The sequence below is a fragment of the Ambystoma mexicanum genome, chromosome 3p (assembly GCF_040938575.1).
Source record: "Ambystoma mexicanum isolate Mex_15411 chromosome 3p, UKY_AmexF1_1, whole genome shotgun sequence".
NCBI classification, from domain to species: Eukaryota; Metazoa; Chordata; class Amphibia; order Caudata; family Ambystomatidae; genus Ambystoma; species Ambystoma mexicanum.
Genome location: NC_090925.1, coordinates 997,462,062 through 997,486,533, shown reverse-complemented (window position 1 = coordinate 997,486,533; position 24,472 = coordinate 997,462,062). Strand labels below are relative to the sequence as shown.

At 45.5% G+C, this 24,472-nt stretch overlaps 1 protein-coding gene across 1 annotated transcript in view; it reads right to left on the bottom strand.

Annotated features, from left to right (window-relative positions):
* Positions 1 to 24,472, bottom strand: part of GHRH (growth hormone releasing hormone) — a 309,118-nt gene that overhangs the window by 141,983 nt on the left and 142,663 nt on the right. The window contains exon 2 of the mRNA XM_069652292.1: positions 11,231 to 11,335. Coding sequence (XP_069508393.1) covers positions 11,231 to 11,310 — 80 coding nt within the window. The 5' untranslated portion in view covers positions 11,311 to 11,335. The remainder of the gene's footprint in view (positions 1 to 11,230; positions 11,336 to 24,472) is intronic.

The following is a 24,472-nucleotide window of genomic DNA, read 5'->3' as shown; positions in this document are numbered from 1 at the left end:
ATAATCCTTATTACTTGCCCAGCCAGAGGAAAATGTGATAATTGTATATGAGAGAAATACCAATTCAGTTAAATAAAGCAAGGGAGAACAATAACCTGAGGGAAAGGGGAAAGCAAGGTGTCAAAGACACAAGAGAGAAACGAATAAGTCCTATTTTGAACTGTATTAACTGGTCAAAGTAGTTGCCAAGAACTATTTACTCTTGCTCTACTAACGTTACTCTGCTGACTCTGCTGAAAAAGCAACACAGGAGAAGGTACCTAAGTTGTTTTGATAGTGGTAGGGAAAGAATAGTTTAGCTTTGGACAGAGGACAGATCTTCCTTTTGGACTCACCAACTACTGACAAGGACCCCAGTTAAACTGTGTGAGGTAGGGAAACCCGATAGTATAGGTATAGGATTTTCATTCTTTTCATTTTGTTGAATAAAATCCATTAATGAAAGATATCAGTCTCTGTCCTTCTTCTGACCTGCCACAATGTGGTGTTCATCCCCCGTTCCGAGCAAAGCGAGGGCGGATAACGAGGGCTTCCGGCCGTTATCCCCCATTGCAGCCCCTGGAATGGGGGATGAAGGCCATTAGCATCTCAGGTTGCCAAAGCGGTAAACCGGGGTGCTAAATAAAAAAAGGATGTAGGAAGGAAAATCCTTTTCCAAAATGGCTGCCATGGAAAGGGAAGGAGGGGCTCCATAGAAAGCCCCTCTTCCCTTTCCATGGTGGCCTGCGGGAGGGGAAGGGAAGGAGCAGATGTGCCGCTGCTGAAATAAGGTAAGTAAGGGAGTTGGGGGCTGAAAACAAAAATGGGACAGAGGGTGGGGCAGAAGATGGTGGTGAGGAGAGTCGGCCATCAGGCAGTTTGGATCGTGGGCTTATACCGGCGGTTCAAGCCCGAATTCCTAGCCGCCTGATTGGCTGTCTCCCCCACCCAAAGTGCTAATACTTATAATACTTATTATAGTTCCCATTTACATTCACTGTGCTCAAATGTATTTGGAGTGGGTATCCTGAAAACATGGTGTGGATCTGTTTCTTCAATAATGGACTTGGAGACACCTGGCCAAGTAAATCAAGCTGCACCACATTGATGAGCCCCAACTAGACAGAACCATGTCTGGGGTTGCTAATGTTTCAGGTATAAGAGACATGTCCTATGAGCTTGGACTGGACGGCTGCCATTGATGGCAGGTCCAATACTAATTTGCATATGGTTGTTCTTCTGTACTGGCACAGCAGGCTAATTAAAGATGCTATGGAAGGCAGCCCAAAGCAATGGCTGTGATTACGATTAATTCAAAGCCTTTAAGCGATCACTGTTTTTCTGTTACTTATCTGTGGCAGATGCGAGTCCTTCTTGGTTGTGGATCATCCAATGTACGTGGCTCCCTCAGACACCATGACTGGAAGACCTGGCTAACTGCAATAGTTAGGAGTAGTGAAAATTAACCTGCAACATTATGCGATTATTGTACTGAAAACTAGTAACAGCAAAAGGATTGACCTCAATCAAACACAGTGTCTTAGACGTGCAACTCCTTTTGACCCGATTGTAGCAAAACAGATACCTTAGCACTGTGCCACCCACACTGGAATACAAAGTCATGTTAAAAAATGAAGTGAAAATGTGTTTTTTGTTTTTTGTGGTCCAGCGGATTCTCCCATTTCATTCCATGCTACTTTGGACAGGTGAATTCAGTTACCAGTTCAGGGACACTCACTTATTTTGACTCTCTCATCCCAGTGAACAGCACCAAGATTAAGATCAGGATGTCTTTAAATTAAGAGAGTAAGATGTACAAAAAACACAACAACCCAGAATTTGATTGCTGGGCACGGGACTTCCAGATCACCTCAGTATTTTCCCATTGTTTTCCTTACCAGTCTCTCTCAATGGCATGACAATGTTTTCTGACTCCATGTCACTGCATAAGGAATCATGCATAGTCAAAGCTAATGGTTTTGGCATTTGTGTAGGCATAAGATAGGCATTGGCCAGTGTCACGAATCCAGGGTATTTGTCCCTTCTCCCAGGGGGGAGCCACCCCTTTTGGGACTAGGGAGGTGAGCCCACTGTGCAATACCCTTCATAGGGGTCAGGCCAAGGAATGTTCCATCCCACCTGCCTTCCATTCCATGACCCCAATGTTTCTTGGTTATATGGGAACATGTTAATAATGAACAGGGTCCCTTTAAAGTGGATGGCAGGGTTTCTGACCTGTACTCTTTACCGCCTCTTGGTAAGACTGATGACCAATGGAACCTTCATCTCCATTCCAGGGAGGAACTTAAGGGGTGAAAGAAAACATACTGAACAGGGCTAAACAAGCCTGCAGCCCACCTGGGACTGAGAATTTGGAGACGCCAGAATGTGGTGAAGGAACCATACCAAAACGGGCTGAATAGGCCCTTAGTCCACAGCGGGCTTAGAAACTGAGTGACTCAGGAGGGGGTGAAGGGAATGAAAGACACAGCAGGGCTGAACGAGCCCTCTGCCCACCCGTGGTGGAGAGATTGGATATCCCACAAAGGGGTGTAAGAAACAACAATCCAAGTAAGGTGAAGCAGGCCCACTGTCTACACAAGGCTTATATTGAGAAGTACCCAGAAACAATGAAGAGCGATCTTTGTTGGTTGGGAATACCGACCTACCCAGGTTAGGCAAATACATCCTAGAAGAAGGGATAAGACTGAAAATATTCATACTACCTAACGAGGACATTGTATTATCTTAAACTGAGAAACATTTCTTTTGTTGGTTTGGATTTTGACCAGTCTATGAAGCTGAAAGTAGCAAGAGACTGTGAGAACATTGTGGGTGGGGCTCAGACCACCAGACACCCCTAATTTTCCCCAAGGGGGAGTAACCCTATGCTGAGTTGAAGCTTAGTCTTTCTTCCCTTACATATTGGTAGGGCAGAAGTAGGTTAGTATAGTTTTGAAAGAGGACAGATTTTGTTTTTGTGAGTCGTCGTGACGAGCATCTGTTTGTTGCTTTGTAGCAGAAGGAATTACATTCAAGAAATAGGACCTACAGTCGTTTTTTTAAAGAGTTTAATAAACCATTTTGTTCAAAATTGTCTTATTTTCTGTCTCCTATGTATAACTTACCACATGGGGTACTGCTAAAATGTTACCACATGGTCATAAAAAGACAACAGCTGGCATGTGAGATTCTCGGCACATGGTGGCAGTGGCTGGAAAACCGTTGGTTTTTCCAAAGCTTTATTTTAACAGGTAGTCAGTGCAAGGAACAGAGGACAGATACTGAAGGCACACTGGATTACACAGGAATTGATTTAAAGCTGACTTGGAGCCATTGCCTTTCGTAAAAGACTGATCAGAGATAACATAGCAGCCCTATAACAGCACATGTGTTTATGTTGCTGCACAAAAGATGTAGGCCAAAGAGATCCCAACAGGGACTGTTTTGGCTGGGCAAGGGAGGCAAGTGGGTGGGAATGGCCCTAGGGAATAGCATGGTGGGGTTGTCAATGGGGGGAGGCGGGGGGGGGGGGGGGTTGGGGGGTAAAAAGCCAAACAACATCCACAGTCTGTGTCCCTCGTCACACCGCATGTCCCTATGTGTACTCCTATGCCAATAGTTTTGACTTAAAGGTGTAAGCACCATATATAGCCACAACTTTGAAACTTGATCCTGCAATGAAGCAGGACATGTATAGACAGTATAAAGTAGTACTTTGTCTGGGGACATGGCTTGCCTGGCAACGACCAGTCTCCAGCCACGGGGAGAAATGGAAGACGATACCAAGCATTCAGTGCAATGCCCCCGCTGCATGTCTGACCCCGAGTGCATCGCGCTGAACATACGTCGCCTTGAGAGATCATACAGATCCATCGGACCACGAAAGGAAAAAGCGGGAAGAAAAAGCAACTAACCCAAGGAAATGGCAAGCCACGGGTGACCCCTTGGAGAAGGTGCATCCCAGGGGCGAGACATCTATGAGAACACCGTGTTTGATGTCAAGATTGACAGAGGGGCGACTGCGGCCCCCTGGTGAGTCACGCTCTGGATCAATCATAGAAGGAGGAGGATGCACTAGACAAGAGCTCTCACATGCTCACAACTTCAAAGGCCAGGCTCCTGCCGGGGCATGCGTGCTACCTTTCAGCTCCTGTGCACGTTTGAAGCTGACCCAGCTGATCATCCCAAAGGGTGCCACCCCGGAAGATTGCTAGCAATTCGCCCGTGTTTTAGTCACCTCTTAGGTTGCACAATTCTCCAGTTGTTTCACCTTGCCATATATGATATGTTCCATACGGCATTGCTTGCACGTGCTCATCCTATACAGCCTCTCTCCTCTCTCCTCTCTCTCTCTTTCTCTTTCTCCTCTCTCCTCTCTCCTCTCTCCTCTCTCCTCTCTCTCCTCCGCCTCTCTCTCTCTCTCTCTCTCCGATCCTTTGAGACGTGGCTCCAATATTTAACAGCTACTATATGTGCTGGGGCGGGCATTATTTGCCCGTGTGCAGCCATTATGTCACCACACATCATTATCACATGCTGCCTACAGCTATTCCATGCCCCGGGTGTATTATATCACTAGATACGCAGGCACTGCATATATACCCAGGAACAGCCATGGCGTAGATGAGCTCATACAATAAAAGTCCAAGCACCATGTTCTGGAGTATTGACCATTTTTATGTTGTCAAAATTATGACACTATAACGAATTTACAACGTTAGCGTTCTGAAACATTTCTAGTATGACAACTTTTGTTATGATGAAATTAACAAAGGAAACGGTGAGTACATTTAAAAGGAAAATGGCCTATGAGGGTTCCTTTTAAGGGTAAAGGAGAAGGGGAGGGAACTTAAAAAGAAAAACAGTATACAAAACGGATTGGATGGAGGGTTGGATTGAGGATAAAATCGAAATAAGAAGACAAGGGCATGACGGGGTTAATAATGGAAAACGGGGGGGGGGGTACAAGGTCAAACAAGGGGAAGGGGATCAGAGCGTCAGGACAACCCCAGCCACAAATAAGAATGAAAACACACAGTAAAGTAACTATCTGCCAGATTCCTACAAAGAAAACAAAATAGTTATTCAGAAAGATAGATATAAATATATATTTATATATGTCTCTTGTCTATTTTATGCCCAGCCCAGAAACACCAGTATATGCTCAGGTTGTGCCCTTTTATGGAATGTACCTCCATTATATTATATAATGGGATTATGCTTTGTCACCAGAATTCATACTCTACTAATGTGTAGGCCTCAAATGGTGGTCACCAGCAAGGCATGTTCTCCGAATCCCACTCGTTGAAATGCCATTGTGGTCGGGAGCAAATTACAATGCCTCATGATTAGGGAATCCGGCATTTTCTAAAAACGGTTCATTTTTAAAAAGTAGTTAGAACTCATAACCATACCCAGCCCACACCAAAAAATGTAAATGACTAATTCATATTTAACAAAATAAATAAAGCTGAAAAAGATTATTTTTTTAAAAGTGCATAAGCATGTAACATATGGTATCTTTTTTCTACTGTCTTTTCAATGTTCCTGTGGATGCCGTTTTCCTAAGATCCGTATATTACGGAGCTATTGCTCCCCCATAAGGTCGCCCAAAGTCAAACATAGAAGGAAAGCAGATTGGCAGGGGGCCTGCACAAGAGGACTGCATGTAATGACAAAGAACAAGGTGCGGTGAGGTGGAAGCCGAGATTGGAATAAGAAGAAAAGAGGGATGTGTAAGAAAACAGAAGACGTGGCAGCAGGGCTTGGAAGATTGCGGCAGGGAAAGGGGTGAAGCAGCAGATGGTGGGGGCAGAGGGATTATACCCTCACCCTCACATTTTCATGAAGGCAAGAGGGATTGATATATTCCTGGAGAGAAGGTGATTGGGTGCCTCATGTCTGGAGAGAATTGGGTGGCTAGCGGGGCTGAGAATCAAGGCGAGGTGAAGCGAGATACACCATGGAAGTCATTGGAAGGAAAGAATTGTGAGTATGGGGGCCGCTGTCAAAGGACAAAAACGCTGGGAGAACAGAAGAAACATGAGAAAGCCTAAAACATGCCCTAGCACTATTAAGAAGGTAATTAGGGAGAAAAAGTCCACCACTAAACACACTGAATTCTTTCAACCAAACAAGTGCATCAGGAGGGATTTAGGAAGTGGGATATAGAGTGGAAAAATGGAAACACCACATAGAATCTATATACTAAATAGTGGTATACTAGATTGAGGGTACAACCATTACACACCGTGCACTTCTAGTATATGTCAAGGATTAAAATACAACTATGGTAGTATTGCCAGCTGTATTTCCAATGCTGCCATGCTCGTTTATTGGCATTTGTAACAGTGGGAAACCAGACAGATTTTGAGTGGTGGTAAAGCAGTGTTAGTCTCCATTCAGGCCCATAGGCCTCCATGAGGGACTTAGAGGAATTGTCGCAGACGGTATTTCCGCCCAAGGTAATGACTCCATCAAGGTGCTACTCCCACAGGTAGACTGAACCCGCTACAGCCTCCTCTTCCTCTGCAGAGCCTGTAACCATTAGTCCACTCAGTATGCAGAAACAGGATGAGTTAGGTGGAAGAGGGGAGTGCTAGAACCAGCACATACGACTTTATGGTACTGCATGAGGACTTGTAGAGCGCAAACTAAGGCCAAAAGGCATCTAGGCACTAAAAAAACAGATAGGGGGGAAAAACTGGCAGAAGGGACCAAAGTGGTTGCATGTCTTTACAACAAACAATTTTATAATGAATGCACATATAACGAAAAGGATATAACGACAAACCATGTGTCAACTCTATGAGGTTTGTCGATAACAATGTCTTCAGTGTCTGTTGAATCCCCCTCCTCCTCACCTGAATCCTTTGAAGTAACCTCAGGTCCTTTGTCTTTCTTTCGTCTGGTGGTCTTTTTCTTCTAACAGAGATACGGTCGTCCCCGGAAGGAAGCCACTGTGGCGCCGACAGAAGCTGGAGAACACAGTACTCCCTCCCGAGAACACCAAGTCAAGAGGAAAAAAGCCAAAGGCTTGAAAAAAACCTCTTGAAGCGACCACTGCGTATCCGGAGGATGTTGAAAAGGATCACAGCGTGATGGTAAGTACTCCGTGAAGGTAAGCTCCGTAACCACAAGGACATACGGCGCCAAAGTAGCAACACGTAACTAAAGTGGAAGGTAACAAGGGAAAAAAGGCGGGCAGAACAGGCAGGAAAGCACCATAGCGGAGAGAGGAAGGAAGCGAGGGAAATAAGAAGACAGAGACCCACGCGGGAAGCGAGAGGCAAAGGGCACTTTAGAAGGAAAACTAAAGAGCAGAAGGCAAAACAGCAAGGAGGGGGACGGAAGACAGAAAAGAGGGAAAGGCAAGGAAAACGGCAGTAGCAACTGCAAGCGGAAAACTGGAAAGCGTTAACCCAAAGCACAAGACGAGGGAACGGGGTTGCAACGCACAGAGCGAACGAAGGGTGGGGCTAAAGTAGGAAGTGAAAGAAAGAGGAGCAAAACACTAGCACGCTAACATGGGAACGTAAGGAAGCGCCCCGGCAAGACCAATGGCGGCGTCATTTCCAAGACGACCACAAGCGCCAGGAAGGCAGGCGCGTGACACCATGAGGCTTTTGTTTTTTCTTTTCTTTTGTGGTTCTGCCCTCCAAACCCCTGTTTCCCACCTCTAAAAACCCAGCCCAACTGTTTCAGATAAGATTTAACCCTTTACCCCACCCCCACATACATTTTCGTTATGTTTTTCATTATATAATTTTCGTTATAAAGACTGTATAGGATTAGAAATACATTTTCAGAATCTTGCGAAACTGAAAATGATCAGCAGTGTCATGGGAAGAGAGCTCCATAAAGTAAGGGCCAGAACTGAGAATGAACGCCCCCAGCCCGAGCCTTATGGTATCTCAGAAATTTCTACAAAACTTGTGAGGAATAGCGAAGAGTTTTGTCAGGTCCATGAGGGATCAGCTTCGAGAGAAGGTGTTCAGCACCTGTATTATGAATGGCACTGTGCACAATACACAATATCTTAAACTCAATTTGACTCACTACCGGAAGCCAATGCAGCTGGTGCAGCACATCTCGAGAATGAGAATGTCTTGGAGCCCCCAGAGCCAGCCAAGCTGCCGATGTGCCCACAGATGGATCATGCAAAGGTGTAACCTGGCTCTTGCATATCAGGATGGTGTGCTACTTGAAAGGTGAGAGGGTGTGTGGCAGTGTATGTGCACCTTCCCCATGTCTGTGAGTTTGCGCCACTGGTGTCTGCAGGAGGGCACTGTTTATGACTCAGAGCCACACATTTTTCAAGAAAAAAGGGCCCACACTGGCCCCGGGGACTATTTGGCCTTGTGCTGAGTGACAAACAGGCCAGTCCGAGTCTGGGGATTCGACCAACCAGGTACCTTGACAGTAAATTACATAACCCGTCTGCATTCCAAAGATCAGGATCCAAACATCTACATTCAGACTTGAGGAATTGACTGCCCACGATATGGGCATCAATCCACACTTCGTCTTCTACAGACAGCTCCCATCCTTGTCATCCCAGTCACTAGGTCAACCAGAATGAGGGGATGCTCTTTCTGTGTCCAAGCTCCCACCATCTGGAACTCAATCCCATTTAGCATCCACTGCATAGAGGTCGCCCCGCTTTCTGAAAGGCACTCAAGGCCTGGCTCTTCCCTTCTGCTTCTTGACCTAGTGCACCTCCAGGCTGATCTACCGCCCCCAGACACGTAGGTGGGGGCACTGATGAGTCACTTGGGGAAACAACACAACGGTACCTAGTATGTACAGAAAGGATTCCAGTTGATCCATATGATACGATCTGCATACCATAATCGCAACTAGATGTCAGCCATGACTCTCTTGTACTTATGGCATTCCATCTCAATGGAACATAGCCGTATCCCTCCTGGGGCATGGCACCCCACCCGGATTCATCTGCAATAATTCACTGCTCAACCTCATTAACACATCATCTCTGCCACTAGAATGCAGCTGGGCCCCACATTCAGTCCAGATGGGCACATAATCAGTTGCCTTGACTGGCATACTCTCTCGACAGCCTATCATACCTCCTCTGCATGGCTCACTACCATGGACTTAGCTGCCCCTACGTATCTTCGTACTGGCTAAAATTCACACACATTCTAAAATCCTACTCTCATTTCTCCCACCTTGAACTCCGGTCCTCCAAGGGTGTTCTCACCCACAGTGCTTTGAGGCCATACCAATGGCTTTAGGCACTATACAAATGCCATATAACATAACTACTGAAGTAAGTAACAGCACACATTTAAACGTCTGTCTGAATGTATGAATAACTCGTTATAATAAAAATCTGTTTGTTTGCTTTTTTGTTTTCTTGTTTTGTTCATATCCTCCACAGTTGATGATTGGGTCTAGTAAACCTTGTATAGATCCATACCCAGAACCAGGTACAACTTTATTTGCTCATTGTGCCTTTTCTTTGCAATAGGTAAACAAGATTGGCTTCATAATAATGCAGTATGGCAGTATGAAGAATTTGTCATATATTTTTTCTATGCAGCTTTGTTTTGAGTGATTTCGTTAACACAAGAGGAGTTGGGAAGAAGACAGGTACAGCAGGAAGAACACACTTCATCCCAATTATAGCTACACAATTTATCAACTGGAATTATGTAGAATGAATGCCTTTTTTGTGTTGTTTCAGATTTTGTCCCTGACGAAGGACTTTTTCATGTCTGTAATGCGTTGGACCTTTTTCTGTCTCCACATTAAATACGAATTGTAGTACATCTGCTCTGTTGTGGAATATGAGTTTGTGGCTACGGGTTAAGCCTTTTTGGAAATAATGTATTAACAAGTAGTGGGGTACTCTGCAAGGGGACACACGGCATTGTGAAGAGTTCCCTGGTCTTAGTTTAAATCCATGGTCTTCCATTGTCACTTATGCAGCGCATGCTTAGGTCTCCAGGTTGTGCCCCCTGCGTCTTGCCTTTCTGGCTCTCAGTGCGCCGGCTCAAGCAGCACAGAGGAGACACACAGAGAGCCATTGGAGCTGCACAAAGGGGACCGCGTCCACTTACAAGTTTATCCACATTTTAGGCCAGCTGGACATGTCTCCTCCACCCTATTGGTGCCTCTTGCCTCATACCTGGTTGTGGGTTCCAGCAATGAAATGTTTTAATATCCTACATTTAATAAAGGGAGATGTCGCTAAAAACGACCTCAGCCACCAGGACACCCAATGGGCATTATTTGTAGCTGCTGAATCACTGCCCGGCTGGACTTTCCCTCCCTGACTGTGAGGCCGCAGCACACAGCATTCATCGACAGAGCAGAGCAAAAAAGTTTATCCAATGATACCGTCGCCGTGAAAATGACTGCAAGTTGGCAACATTTCCTTAAAAATGCACCCTCCAGACAATCAAACACGTTCCCTCAATATTCTAGGATTGGAGGTAATAATATATAATTATACCCCTCCTAGTAGATTTGGGGAAAGAATTTTAGGGGCCAGGAAAAAAAAGTCTTCTGCCTGGCGACATTTTCACAGCAACATTATCACATGGAGCCCAAAACTGTACAGCTGACACAGCCTCCTTTAAATCTACAAAATTAAAGAATTGTGAAAGTAAAGATGTAAAAATAACTTTTCCTCAAAATAACTAAGCAATAAACCAAGAAAGCAAAAATAAGGCTCTTATGTTTAATGACAAAAACATAAAATACATCAAAACAAAAGGAAAACACTTCTGGCCGGGAAAAGCATGGTTTACAGCCTGGGACGAGGGCAGTTCAATGGTGGGTAGCTGCCTGGAGCTGGAGGTAGTGAGAGAGGCTAGGGGTAACACATCAAGTTTCCCAAAGCACTGTTAAATCGATAAAAATCCAAAATAAAAACACACTTTAAAAGGAATGCTTTAGAGAACGCATATACATTAAGAAATGGAGATATTTATACTTTCCATCGTTTACATTTATATTTGTTGTTTACATTCCTGTACAAAAATGCTAATTCCACCATTTTATTTTCAATCCAGTTTTTTAATCCTGGGATATTATTACACCTAATAAGCTTCTGACGTGTTGACTTCTGAGACTAATGCCTAACAGATACTCATTGGAGAAAGGGCTTCCACACCCAAGTCTCCCCCCTCATTAATGATACAAGCGCCCTGATGAGATTGCATGGGGCCAGTTGTGATAGGCAAGAGGGTGGGGAATGAAAAAGTGTCAATGGTCTCACCTAAATGCTGGGTATAGCGGGGAACAGTGTGAATTTGTCACAAGGAGAAAGAACACAAGGCACAGCCACCTGTCCGGCATCCTTCACTCAGCTCTTCTGCAGTCACTGCAAAGAAACAAAACACAAAAACATTACATTTGTGCTAAGAATACCCAAGGGTGATACTGGAGGACACCAGTGGTGGTGTGTTGAGATGGCTCCAAACAGTATATCTTTCAGAGGGGCCCAGAATGGGACAAAATAAAGTTATATCCAGGATGACCAGAACTTTGGCAGAGTGGAGGGAGGACTTACTTCCCCTTTTCCACAATAGACGTGTGTGTGTGTGTGTGTATATACATATATATATGTATATACACACACACACACCATGTCATTTGTATTATGCCTTCGTACTAGCATAAGGCATAGTTGAGGTAAAGGCAAAGTCTCTATGGCATTTCAGAAAAGTACTTTTCTTAGTAACATCTGACCACTTGCATGAAAAAGTCAGAAAATATTCCAGAGTAATATTTCAAAGGAGAGGCACCTGTGCAGGGAAATGTCAGGATTGTATATTAACAGCTTCATAATTTGAAAAATGTTTACTTCGATCGTGATTTAAACAGCTATTAACAGTGGGTTTTCCCATAGGAAAAGACAATATTTGCTCAACCCAAATATTTCAAAATGGTTTGCTTCGGTTCTCACAATGGCACTTAGATTTCATCTGGAAATGGTTTACTGAAACAATTATTTGAAAATCAACACTGCCAATTTTGAGATGCTAATGTTTGAAATGTTATATATGATGCATGAACAAACTGAAGGCACATATTTCATATGCACTGCACACAGGGTGTATGGGCTTTACTGTTTATACATTACACAAATAACAGTTCATACTCTACACAATTAACATTTTAAAACTCACAAAGGCAAGTGACAGCTGACTTTGATGTCCGTTTTAAAGTGATTGAACAAATGTACACTTTTCACACGAAAATGTACCCTTTTTATAGGAAAATGTACATTTTAAGTGGGATACAATGCATGAGCAGAATGGGGGTGCATTTTATATCAAAACCCCACACGTACATTTGTGATATTAACATTGTGTATTTGAACACTAATAACGTGCTCCTATGACACTCACACCTAATACAAATACTCTAACATGCTCTAACTACAAATAACATGTAGACATACAACAAGCACACAAGCATCTAGGACACATACACCGAGGACACATGCTCCTACTACACATGCTTCTACAAGATGCGCTCCTACGACATGCACTCCTACAACACATGGTGTTACGCCACATACTCCTACCACAAAGGCGTCTGCAGCATGCGCTGAAATTACACATGCAGAGTGGATGAGTTTTACAGGTGGTACCTTACAAAATTTAAATCTCTTGAACAATCACATCAAAGGCATTTTACACAATTATTACCATCTCCTAAAAAATCAAATGAAAGGCAAGTCACAGCTGACTTTGACGTCAGTTTTTTAAAATGTCTTTTTATTGTCTTATATAACAAAATAAGACAGCAGTTGTCCACAAGCGACCGGCACATACTTAAAACAGCAGCATCATGGCAAGCAGTATCAGTGACAGGATTCATCAGTCGAGTCCACAGAGACATTGGAGGCATACTGTGCACGGGACATTAGGCATGCTTCATACGGACCCCATACATTTTTTGTCTTGCAGAAGGGTGTAAAGTGCCACAGTATTCGGCCTCCACATCATGACAATACAAAATATCGTTTTTCCAAAGATTGTGCACTGGAGGTTGGCCATTACCCCATACCATGGCAGTCCTCCTCCTTGCAAGAACCCAGAGGCGTTGCTAGGAGGGGTCTTAGGGTGCTATAGCCCCGAGTCTTTTGTTTGTAGCCCCATATAGAATCTCAGGGGCTGCAACCAAAAGGCTAGCTAGCCGACAGTCCCGACATTAGCGTAGCCCTGGATCTTTTCCAGACCTAGCAACACCCCTGAGGGGACCCATTAGGCATCTAAATTGTCCTGCCACCGCCTTCGTGTATCCCAATAGAGCAACCGGAGGGGAAGGAACAAGATATTGTTATTGTTTATTTGTAAAGCGCGTATACACAAGTGAAGTGTTTCAAGGCAGGAACAGAGCAAGGGGTATCGTCATTCTTATGCCTTGAAGAATCTGAATGATCTAACAGCAATAGCTGGCATGGGGGGGCGGGAAACATACAAGACAAGATGTATTGGTCAACAATGAGCCCATGCAGGCAAAGCCAGCTAGTGAGGAGACATAAAGAAGGACGTGGCAGACACACATGCTAAGCCTAGTACATACAAGGTTGTGCAAGTGCACAGACAGAAGTGCGAGAGAGGGGACAGGGGCAAGTGTGCCCAGTCCACAGGGGCCGGGATTAAGTGCAGAGTGGGTGCCACTCTCATGGAACTTATTCCGAGTGCGGTAGTGTAAGGCAGAGTGCAGATGCCTGGAGACAAGTGCAAGACTGGCGGGGGAGGCTGCAACCTGTGAGGCTCTGGAGGTGCACCAGGCGACCAGTCAGCTGACTGAACAGTTTAGGGATGAGAACAAAGGAGGGAAGCAGGAAAGAGGAGGGAGGAGGTTAGCAAGGGAGAGAGAACGAGGAAGAGAAGAGGAATATCTTGAGGAGTTTCCGGAAATTAAGAAGGTCCGGCTCAAGACGACTAGAGGCAGGTATACTATTCCAGAGGGAGGATTTCTGCAGAGGATAAGGATGTACCCCCAAATCTCTGTTTAGAAAAATGGCTCAATAAATAATGATCTGGCTTATAATGTCAGAGACCGGAGACCAGAAATCGTAAATTTGGGGGCAATGCCATGATAGGTGTGTAAATGTGGTCAGAGAAAAACCACATCGTAGGCATGCCTCAGATGTCTTGAGGAAGAATCTGTGCAGGTCAACAGGGGTAAAGTAAAACTGGTGCAAAAAATGTGAAGTGTATCAGTTTGAATTTACTACTGAGTGCCACTGCTTTAGTCTGGGCACAACAGTAATGCCACACGGTATCCGGGATAGGGACATTCAGGGACACCTCCCACCTCTCCTGAGAATCGTGTGCCCAGCCCACTGTGTTTTCTATAATTTTTGCGTACAACCTAGAAACCAATTTCCCAGTGCTCTCAGCACTAACCAACTCATGAAGAAGGAAGGACATGGGGGGTACCATACGAAAGGTGGGAAACCAGTCCTTCAACACATTCCAAAGCCTGAAGTATAAAAACACGTCCAGTGCCAATGTGCCATTCGGGCATTTAAACTCCTCCATTGTGAGAAATTGTCACAGGGGAAAGATGCCTTGCCAATAGAAGATACTCAAGTGTAAACCTTTTTGCTAGTTAGCGGGATACTGGGAATATGTGTAACGGGCAAAAGAGGGGAATATAACGCATCCTGATGCAACTTTTGTTCATTTCGCCGCCAGGCCCTGCACGAGATCTCAACCATGTTACTAGCTCTATCATTGCGGAGAGGTCAATATCACTGCCCTCAGGAGTACAGGCAATACGAGTGCCCTTTCAATCTGGACATGTGATCTATCAGGGATTGGGGCATACCAGTAGGGCAGGAACAACCCTTGTGCAGCAAAATAGGTTTCAAAATCCGGGCGCACACGCCCACCCCTCGCCAGTAGAGCAATAAACTTATTCCAGAATATATGAGGCTGCTTCCCCTGCCAAATGAAACCCAAAACCGCAGATTTTACCTCCTTGAGAAAAGACTTAGGAACCTCAATAGGAGCGTACACAAAAATCTAGCGAGCATGATCATTTTTATCAGAGATTTTCGACCATAAAATGATAATGGGAACTGTTTCCACCCCTTCACCATTGACCCAGCCTGAACAAGTTTAGCCAAACAATTGTTTTGATAGAGAATCTCGGGTTTCACGTGATTTCTACTCCCAAATAAGGAGTGCTCTCCTCGTGCCATTAGAAGGCCAATCAATCACAGGGCCTCACTAAGCTATTGGTTAAAGGAAACAGCACCAACTTATTATAACGGGCAAAAGAGGGGAATATAGCACATCCTGATGCAAGTTTTGTTCAATTTGCGCCAGGCCCTGCACGAGATCTCAACCATGTTGCTAGCTCTATCTACACATTGCGTAGAGGTCAATATGACTGCCCTCAGGAGTACAGGCAATACGAGTGCTCTTTCAATCTGGACATGTGATCTATCAGGGATTGGGGCACACCAGTAAGTCAGGTACACACTTGTGCAGCAATAAATGAGGATTTGAAATCGGGGAGCACAAGAGCAATCAGCTTATTCCAGCGTATATGAGCCTGCATACCCTGCCAAATGAAACCCAAAACCATGGATTTTACCTCCTTGAAAAAAGACTTAAGAACCTCAATAGGAGCGTACACAAAAATCTAGCGAGCATGATCATTTTTATCAGAGGTTTCCGACCATAAAATGATAATGGGAAATGTTTCCACCACTTCACCATTGAACCAGCCTGAGTAAGTTTGGCCATATCATTTTTTTGATAGAGAATCTCAGGGGTTTGGATGATTTCTACTCCCCGATAAGGAGTGCTCTCCTCGTGCCTCTGGAAGTCCAACCCATCACAGTTACTCACCAAGCTATCGGTCAAAGGAAACAGCACTGACTTGTAGGGTTAATGTTAAGTCCAGAATATCACCCGAACTCTAGGACATCTTTCATAATGGGTGCTAAGTTAACCTTTGGATCAGTGACAAACAAAAACATGTAATCGGCATACAATGAAACTGACTAAGCAGTGCATGAACAGGCCTACTCCCCTGTGAATGTGTCTGGATCTTATTTATTTAGCCAAAAGCTCTACGGTAAGGGCGAACAGAAGAGGGAGAGGGGACTTCCTGTCTCGTTCCACTTCCCATCATAATGGGATCAGATATTTGTCAGTTCACTCTGAGCCACACTACAGGAGATGCATACAAGGTTATTAATGAAATTAACTTCTCACCAACCACCATGCGTCCAAGCACTGTAAACCAGAAGGGCCACCCACTGAGTCAAATGCCTTCTCAGCATCAAGAAGGGCTGCAACCACACGGGACTGGTGATCTAGTGCTGAAAGAAGGCCAAACACCCTACAGAATATGAACAATGTGGACATTCCTGCGATAAACCCCGCCTGATCCTCCTTAACAGTCTTATAATAAAATAGACAAAATATTAATAACAAAATATTAGCAAGGACACTCACGGCTAGGCTTGCCCCGCTAATGTCTAAGTTTAGAAGACAAATCGGCCTTTTCCTCAACTTCCTTCCCAGGCTTCAAGAGTAAAGTAACAAAAGCCTTATGCATCTACTCAGAGAGACTACCATTTGTCAGTGCATATTGATACACATTTCTCAGGAGGGGCGCCAGAATTGCTGCAAAGGTCTTATAAAGTCAGCAGAGTGCCTTTCCGGGCCTGGTGCATTGCCAGAAGGAAGAGCCTTGATGGCATTATGGACCTCTTGAGCGGATAGTCGCCTGCCCAGCCAGTCCCTTTCCCCTTGAGTAAACCAATACAACCCAACCTGATTTAGATAATCCTCCCTAGCTGACTGGTGTGCTGTAGCCTTAGAACAATAGAGTGTACTGTAAAATTCCACCATGGCCCAAGCAATCTCTACATCAGTATGGAGTAGGGTCCCAGCCCAATTCCCAATAGTGGTAATATGGCATCTGGAAGTCTCAACCCGCACTGCTCGAGCCAACAACCTTCCTGGATGCTGGCTCTCACCATATTGGCAAACCGATGTCTGCCTATGTAGAAACTTCACTTCCCTCTCTTAGGTCTCTTAGCCTCTCTAGTTCTTTATTAAATTGCACTTGCAACGCAGGTTCTGTAAGGAGCCCTGCATCTGATTTAATACCCCGTAGAGGAGACTAACTATCGGCCAGCTCAGCCCTTATGGTCTTAAGAATTCACGATTCGTTGGCAATGCATACACTGTGGAGTACACATTCGAAGGCTTCCCAGGGCATGAAATAAGAGACCACTGTCCCCGCATTGACCTGAAAAATGTTAACAATATTTTTCCGAATGGATTCATGGAACACCACGTCAGTAACGCTCTAATTCTTAAAAATACAGTTGGTACCACCTCGCGCCCTGCCAGGAATAACCACAACTGCAACCAAGGGTGCATGATTGACAAAGTATGTGCCAGAATATTGCATTCAATTACCCAACCAGCACCCCACTGTGAAACCAATATATAATCCAATCTGGATGCTATGTGTTGTACTGTAGACCTAAACATGAACTAATTCACTAGTGATACAAATCTGTTGAAAGTTATGTGTGGCCTTAGAGAGTGATCTGGTAATCCCCGTGACCTATCCAGGTCTGTAATCAAAACTGCATTGAACGTATCCTGCCCAAATGACAATATTGGCTGTAGACTTCCAAAGGCGAGTTTCAATAAACTCCAATGTGTCAAGGGAATCAGTATTGGGACCATAGTAATTGACAAATGTGACGCTCTGGTCTTGCACCACCCCAGAAAGGATCAATTCCCTCCCTTCAGTGTACTTCGCCAGGCCAGAAAAGCGAAACCCTTGTGCTCCTCGATTAGCTATGCAGAAAAGAGAAATATACATGGCAGCCCCAGGATTTGGCGAATTTAGCTTTCTCCGAGGGAGAGAGGTGTGTTTCCTGAAAAAAGGCCACGTCTACATGATGTCTTTACATGTATTAAAACACTTTCCTGGATTTATAGGGGCAGTTAAGAGCATAGACATTCCACGTCATGTATGTAACCCTGCTACTAGCCATGTAGAACCCCAAAGACAATTATTAGGGCAGATCTGCTAACATTTCTTGACTGTTCCATAACCCATGGGGAATCATAAGAGACACGTGCTCCTATAACACACTTATATGCCATAAACTCATATGTCATATGCCATACACCATTCTTATATGCCATACACTTATACAGCATACACTCATATACCATACACTCCTATAACATAAGCACATATGTCATATACATACTCCTATACACTGTATGCCCATACGTCATACACCAGGCACTCATACACCACACACCTATATTCAAGATGCTCACATACCAACACTGATGAGCCGCTTATAAACCATAAACCGATATGCATTACACCATATGACATTTGCCATACACTCATATCCATCCATCCTACATCTTTTCTGCTCCACATTTCACCAGGAAGAAACCTCTGCAGGATTGCAGCAACACTCTAATACCGAAGACCTGGTGCCACATCAAAATCCAGTATGTGCCTGTGGTGGAGGTGAAAGGAGGATTTCATTTTGGACTGTATGAGAAGAGTTTGTGGCTTAAAGGAGACAGCAAGGTAGACCTCTGGGGGACAAAATGAGCTGCGATTCTAGCCCCTGCCCCAACTAATGCTGTCAAATGCCTTCTTGTCCTGTCCAAGACAGGCCTTGCCATGATGGGCAGAATTTCCAGCAGGCCACTGAGCACAGCACCTGAGCATGGTAGAGTGAGCTTTTTGTCATCTCTTAGCCTACGGGCAAGGCAAAATGGCTGACTATGGCTTCAAAATTTCAAGTAGCCCTTTCTTTGAACCAAAGGTCCTTGCCACTCATAACCCCTTGCTGTAGCTTATGGAAATTGACTGGAGATTACAGACTGTCCCTTCCATCGCAGATGCTTAGTTTGTTGCACATGGGATACAATCAGTATGGGGATACCTTTGGAGCTTCTGGAAGATTGTAGATGGACTCACCTGCTGTGTATCGTTAAATGCATGTATTCAAACTTAGGGTGGTGAGAATCTCATTGGAGACAACCACATGATGGTCATTTTCTGTATGGTAGAGAATTGTGTTAATATCACTAACGTGATGTGTTGTGGTTGAGTGTGTTTTGTTGCCCTTTTTTAGCAGTTTGAGTGAGGGACAGTAATTGGTTTCAAAGATGATACCTCTGTTGAGATCAAGATGTTATAGTTCACTATCAATAGAGAAGGGCTGTGACTATTGCAGGTGTGAGACCAACTGTTAAGCAGGGATCAAAGTGTACAAAGAAAAGAAGTGGTACGATGTACCCCTCTGCCTCCCCCACTCCCCACCGTCCCCATACCCATGCACCCTCTCCCAATACAAACCTCACCCCTGGGGTCTGCCTTTCCTGCACTCTACCCCCTCTGCCCCCGCACCCCTATCACAGTGTGTTACATCCGTAATATCTAGACTGAAAGAAACAGAGTGAAAGAAAATGCAACTTAAACGACAACCATCAATTACTTTCGGTTATTGTCCTGGGCATTCGGGTATATGGACCCTCCCCTTTCTAACCACCCACCATTCGCACCTCTTAAGGGACATGCCAAGGACTATATCCACCCCTACACTCGTCCATTACCTGCACACACGGATGTGCTTGCAGCAATTTCACTTGAGTGGTGCTTAAATGATCTGATCTAAGTAGCAGCTGCTTTGCCTTGATCTGTGCTGCTGCTGCCCAATCTACACCTGCCCGAGTGCAATTTTAGAGAACTTAATGGGTTTTTGTGAGTCCAACGTCTTCAGAGTTTTTTTTCCACCACTTACTGCTGACAGACCTGAGAAGACATCATTAAGACATTATTCTTTCCGTTATCTAGTGTCCCCTGGATGCAGCTGCACCGCCACTAATGACAGCTTTTAGGAAAAAGTCACTTACTAGGGTACCTCTTTTCTGCTTTGCCAGAGTGAGAAAAGAAAGGTGAAGAGGGCATTGGGGACACATAGCTCCCCCCTCCATTGGGGACACATAGCTCCCCCCTCCCTCTCGGCAGGGGGAAGACGAGTGGCAGGATCTCTGCATGAGTGGTGCACCAAACTAGACTACTGCCTATCCAGTCTGCCAGAGACCTTGGACGGAGCAGAGAAAACCTCAACCGTCCTGCCAATGCGATCAGAACAGGTTGCAAAACCAGCAATAGACTATGTTGTAACTTGAGCCCGGCCACCAAGGGCTCGTGCTCTGTCACGTGTCTGTGTCACAAGAAACACCATGTGACACAGTTAATAAAGGAGGCGAGTGGCTATCCCGCTCACCAGTTATGGCACCAACTCACAGACCACCACGTCTCACTGAAGCCAGGTGCAGGAGGGGGCCCGGCCTTACCAGCCTTATAACAACTGGCAACGAGGACTCATCATGATCCTGCATGCTGCCTGGTCATACTGGTGCACGCCACTTTGAGTGCCCACTCACAGTGCTTGTATTATGTCGGGCCTCCCCGACGAACGTCAGCTTGTGCTGACGAGGTCCCGTGTCGTGCGGTCTCGTGCTCCCGGAGTCCTCAAGTTCTGCTTTGGGGTGCGCGAATGCCATGATTCACGTTGGTATGCCTGTAATGTCGGGCCCGTCCTGACGACCATCGGCTGTGCTGGCGAGGTCCCAGTTTCCATGAGCTGACACTGCCGGAGAGCCGGGAGCGTGTCTATGTGGCGAGGCCATACAGATGTATCCTGCTCAGGGAAGCTGGAAGTGGCATGAATAGGTTTGCAGCCTGCTGGTGACCACTCCCTAAAATGATGGTTCCTGGTCTTATGCTGAAGGATGTCCCCTGCTGCACAGGGCCTGAGGCTGGTGCATCTTATACTCTGCCTTCGAAGTCCCTGCTAGGAGAAGTCGCTGCCCACTCTTCATTGCAAGAAGAAACGCTATTTTTCCCGGTGAGGTGCGTCACAGTGCTATCACCGGGAAAAAGAACGTGACCAGTTAAGGCACCCAGACCTGCCACCAGGACAGCGGGCCCAACTGCCACGGCCATCCACTCTCTGACCAACGCTGATACAGCCTCAACCCAGCACGTACTAACACGGCTCTTAGAACAAGAGTGCTTGTGCAGCCAGGCTTGTAAGAAGGTTAAGAGTTTGCGCAGAGCAGGTTTCTGTGGACCCCCTGTGGCCCTGGGCTACCACTGCAGGGACATTATGCTGCGAGGAGGCCCTAGTGACCTCAAGGACATGGGCTGGAGAGGCGTCCCTCGCCATACCACCTTCACTGCCTGTGGCCTGAGAGCCTGTAGTACACCATCTACCATGAACTACCAAACGGGAATATCGTGTGTACCGTCCTAAGGCTCCAACGAAAGGCTGTGAGAGTATGCAGCCAATATGGCACCCGGTGTCGCTGGGTGCAGCTTTGCCGTCCAACATAGTGGAGCTCTCTCTACAGTTGGACCAATAAAGTGAGTTGCCACCCAACCCCATGGCTGTGCCTATCCTTGCTGCCGCGGCCTGCTCCAGGATCCGGTCATGCCCCTGCTCTCACCAGACGATGGTGTGTGAGATAAAAATAGAGTCCTGTATTTGCACAAATGCTTAAATAGGCTCAATAAAAATGTACAATACAATTGATGCTTTGAGCCACCATGTGATTGATATGCTTAAAACCCAGGGACCACATCTCTGCTGCCCTACAAAGCCTTCACTGGCTGCCGGTCTCAGCACTGATTAAATTCGAATTCCTCTGCATCATACACATGGCTATCGGGGGCCGGGGACCACTCTATCTTCAACGCTTCCTGACCAAATACTCCCCTTCTAGACTCTTCCATTCCTCTGGCACCAACTCCCTGCTGGTTAAGCGCTTTGCTAAACAGAGATCTGGTTGGTGATCACTTTCCTCGGCTGGCTCCCTCCTGTGGAACAGCCTCCCTCTCACTCTGCGTCTTGAGGAAGACCTCCTTAAGTTCTGAAAAAGCCTCAAGACCTTTCTTGTTACCTCTTCCTTCTCCTCCTCTCTTCCCTGCTAATGTTACAGCAGCATGACTGTTGTGCAGGGCCCTTATCTGTCCACGGTGCCTTGACCCCCCACAACTCTCATCCGAGCCGTTGTCTTCTGCTGCACTTACTTAGGCTCACCCTACCCATGGGTGGTTGCACTTACGTTATTCTCCTCTTAGCACTTACCCTCTTAGCAGTTCTCTATGAGCATCAGAGCACCTTATCCCTCCCCCCTCTCCTCCGCTGCACTTGCAGAACACTCAAAAGGCATAGTAGGATTGTCTCCCCTTCCCTTTATTCTCATTATTTGTTTGTAATATTAATATCATTATTTATCCTTGCTGTAATTCATTGTTTACCTTGCCCTGTCCCCTCCCCCCTCTTGCCATGTTTGGCGCTTTGAAACAGTTTTGCTAATTGTATAAGCCCCTGATAAGTGACTAATCAAATAAAAATATAATAAATAAAGTGATCCCAATAATTATGTGTGTTTGAAGCTGTGAGCCTGCATATTATCTACATGCTTAAAATTGATACAGTAACTGACCATGGTGTTGTCCGTTGGTGGGATTTCCCACCGCCCCTGATTAATAAGGTTCCACGCCCATGGCGCATTTGTCCCAATGTGCCTGTGAACCGTTAACCTTTGATGTATTTTGGAATTCGAGATTCCGTCTGTCTAGTAGGCTTAAAATGGACTCAAGGAAAATGCATGTCATGTTTGCTTTCCCAATCCGACTGTAGATAGTTCATGATTTTGAGTGCTCAATAGAACAATGTTTAATATATGTGATTGGAGCTGTACCAAATGTTGCATCATGTAATGGCTTTTAACTTTATACCCTTGGCATGGGATGTTGTAACTTGAGCCCGGCCACAGAAGGATTGTGCTCTCTCACGAGACAAATGAACAGGCCAGTGGCTTTCCCGCTCCCCAGTTATGACACCAACTCACAGACTCCCACATCTCACTGAAACGAAGTGCAGGAGCGGGCATGGCCTTACACCAGAGGCGGATCTAACGGTCGTCAGCCAGACAAATGGCGAGCGGGCCCTGTGCAGCGGCGAGTTCTCTGCTCGCTTTCCCCCTGACTGCTGCCAGAGAGCACACGTGCCATCGCTGTGTGGCTCATTGTGGATCTTAACACTGTTTGTCAACCCTGAGGGAACATGGCAGGCTTTTATTTGACAGCTTTCACATCATAAACAAAGCCAAACAAGGTTGGTGCGAAATGAAGAGGGGTTTGGTCACTGATGAAAAAAAAAAACAACGCAGTTCTTGTGGCGTGTTTTGCATGTTAGTTGTCACAGGGTTAGGGCTTTGTTATATACAAATGTCATTATGTCCTTCAAAATACATGCTGCAATGCGAAGGTTTCTAAATATTACGACAATCCACATCAGCACATTGTTCTGTGTTGCTTTTTTTTTACTTTTCCTTTCTTTAGGAAGTTTACAGAGCACAGCCCTACCATAGAAGGCGCCATATGCCTGATTTACAAAAGCACCTTTCAATGGAAAAATCCCATTGGAAACGTTTTGTAAATCGGGCACATAGGGGTGTGGTATGGTTGGGGAGTGTCACAGCATTCTATCATCTTTTGGGAAAAAAATCAAATTAATAAACTAATTGATACAGCATCTGGTCCTGCAGCAATCACAAGCAGATCATCACACTGTTGTCACAAACATCAATGATCTTCTCGTTTGTTTTTTAACACTTTCCACATTGATCTGTTTTGCATCTAAAGTACACGCAGATACAAAATATTGTAAAGGGCTCTGTAATTCCATACTAGTACACCCTTATACAGATCCGAGGTTTTCACTCTCCAACCCGTGCAGCAAAAGCTTAACACCATGCAATTCTGCCATTTTGCAATGCATGGCTGCAGCAACGCCCGCACAAACATGACATCACTTTTCTGCTACAAGAACGCGTGTGTTCTCTAGGTTTACAATATTTTAGCATTAATAGCAAAGCCTGCTGAGGAGGCCCAGCTGTTTCCAGTTAGTCAGACCCCTAGGTAACTGTAATGAAGACAACTTAATAAAAATTGGTTTTTGTCCCTAAAGTTTGCCATTGTGCACTGTGATCACAGTTAACTCCGCCCCACCCAAAACTCCGCCTCTATGACCCGCCCACCTAGGAGCCTGTGTCAGGTGTTGCCCACGGGGCTCTTTGCCTTAAATCTGCCACTGCCTTACCCTGCCCCATAACACACTATAGGTTGTTTGTGACCCGAGGGGCTCTGTAGACAGCATGGGTCACATTTGAGCTCCCTTGGATAAAGGGAGTTTATCCCTTCCGATCATCCCGTGCATTAATGGCTGTACAGGAGTCTCGCCGGTGCCTAACCATAGGCCGACCTAGCTACCCCGAGAGTGGAAACCACCAGAAGGTTCCACAACTTCAGAGCGCCGTGGTAAACGGATGTCGCCCAATATGGGAAGTAGGCAGGGCTTTAAGTGGGGTAAGAAATCGAGGGGGGCCCTCATTTGGGGGCG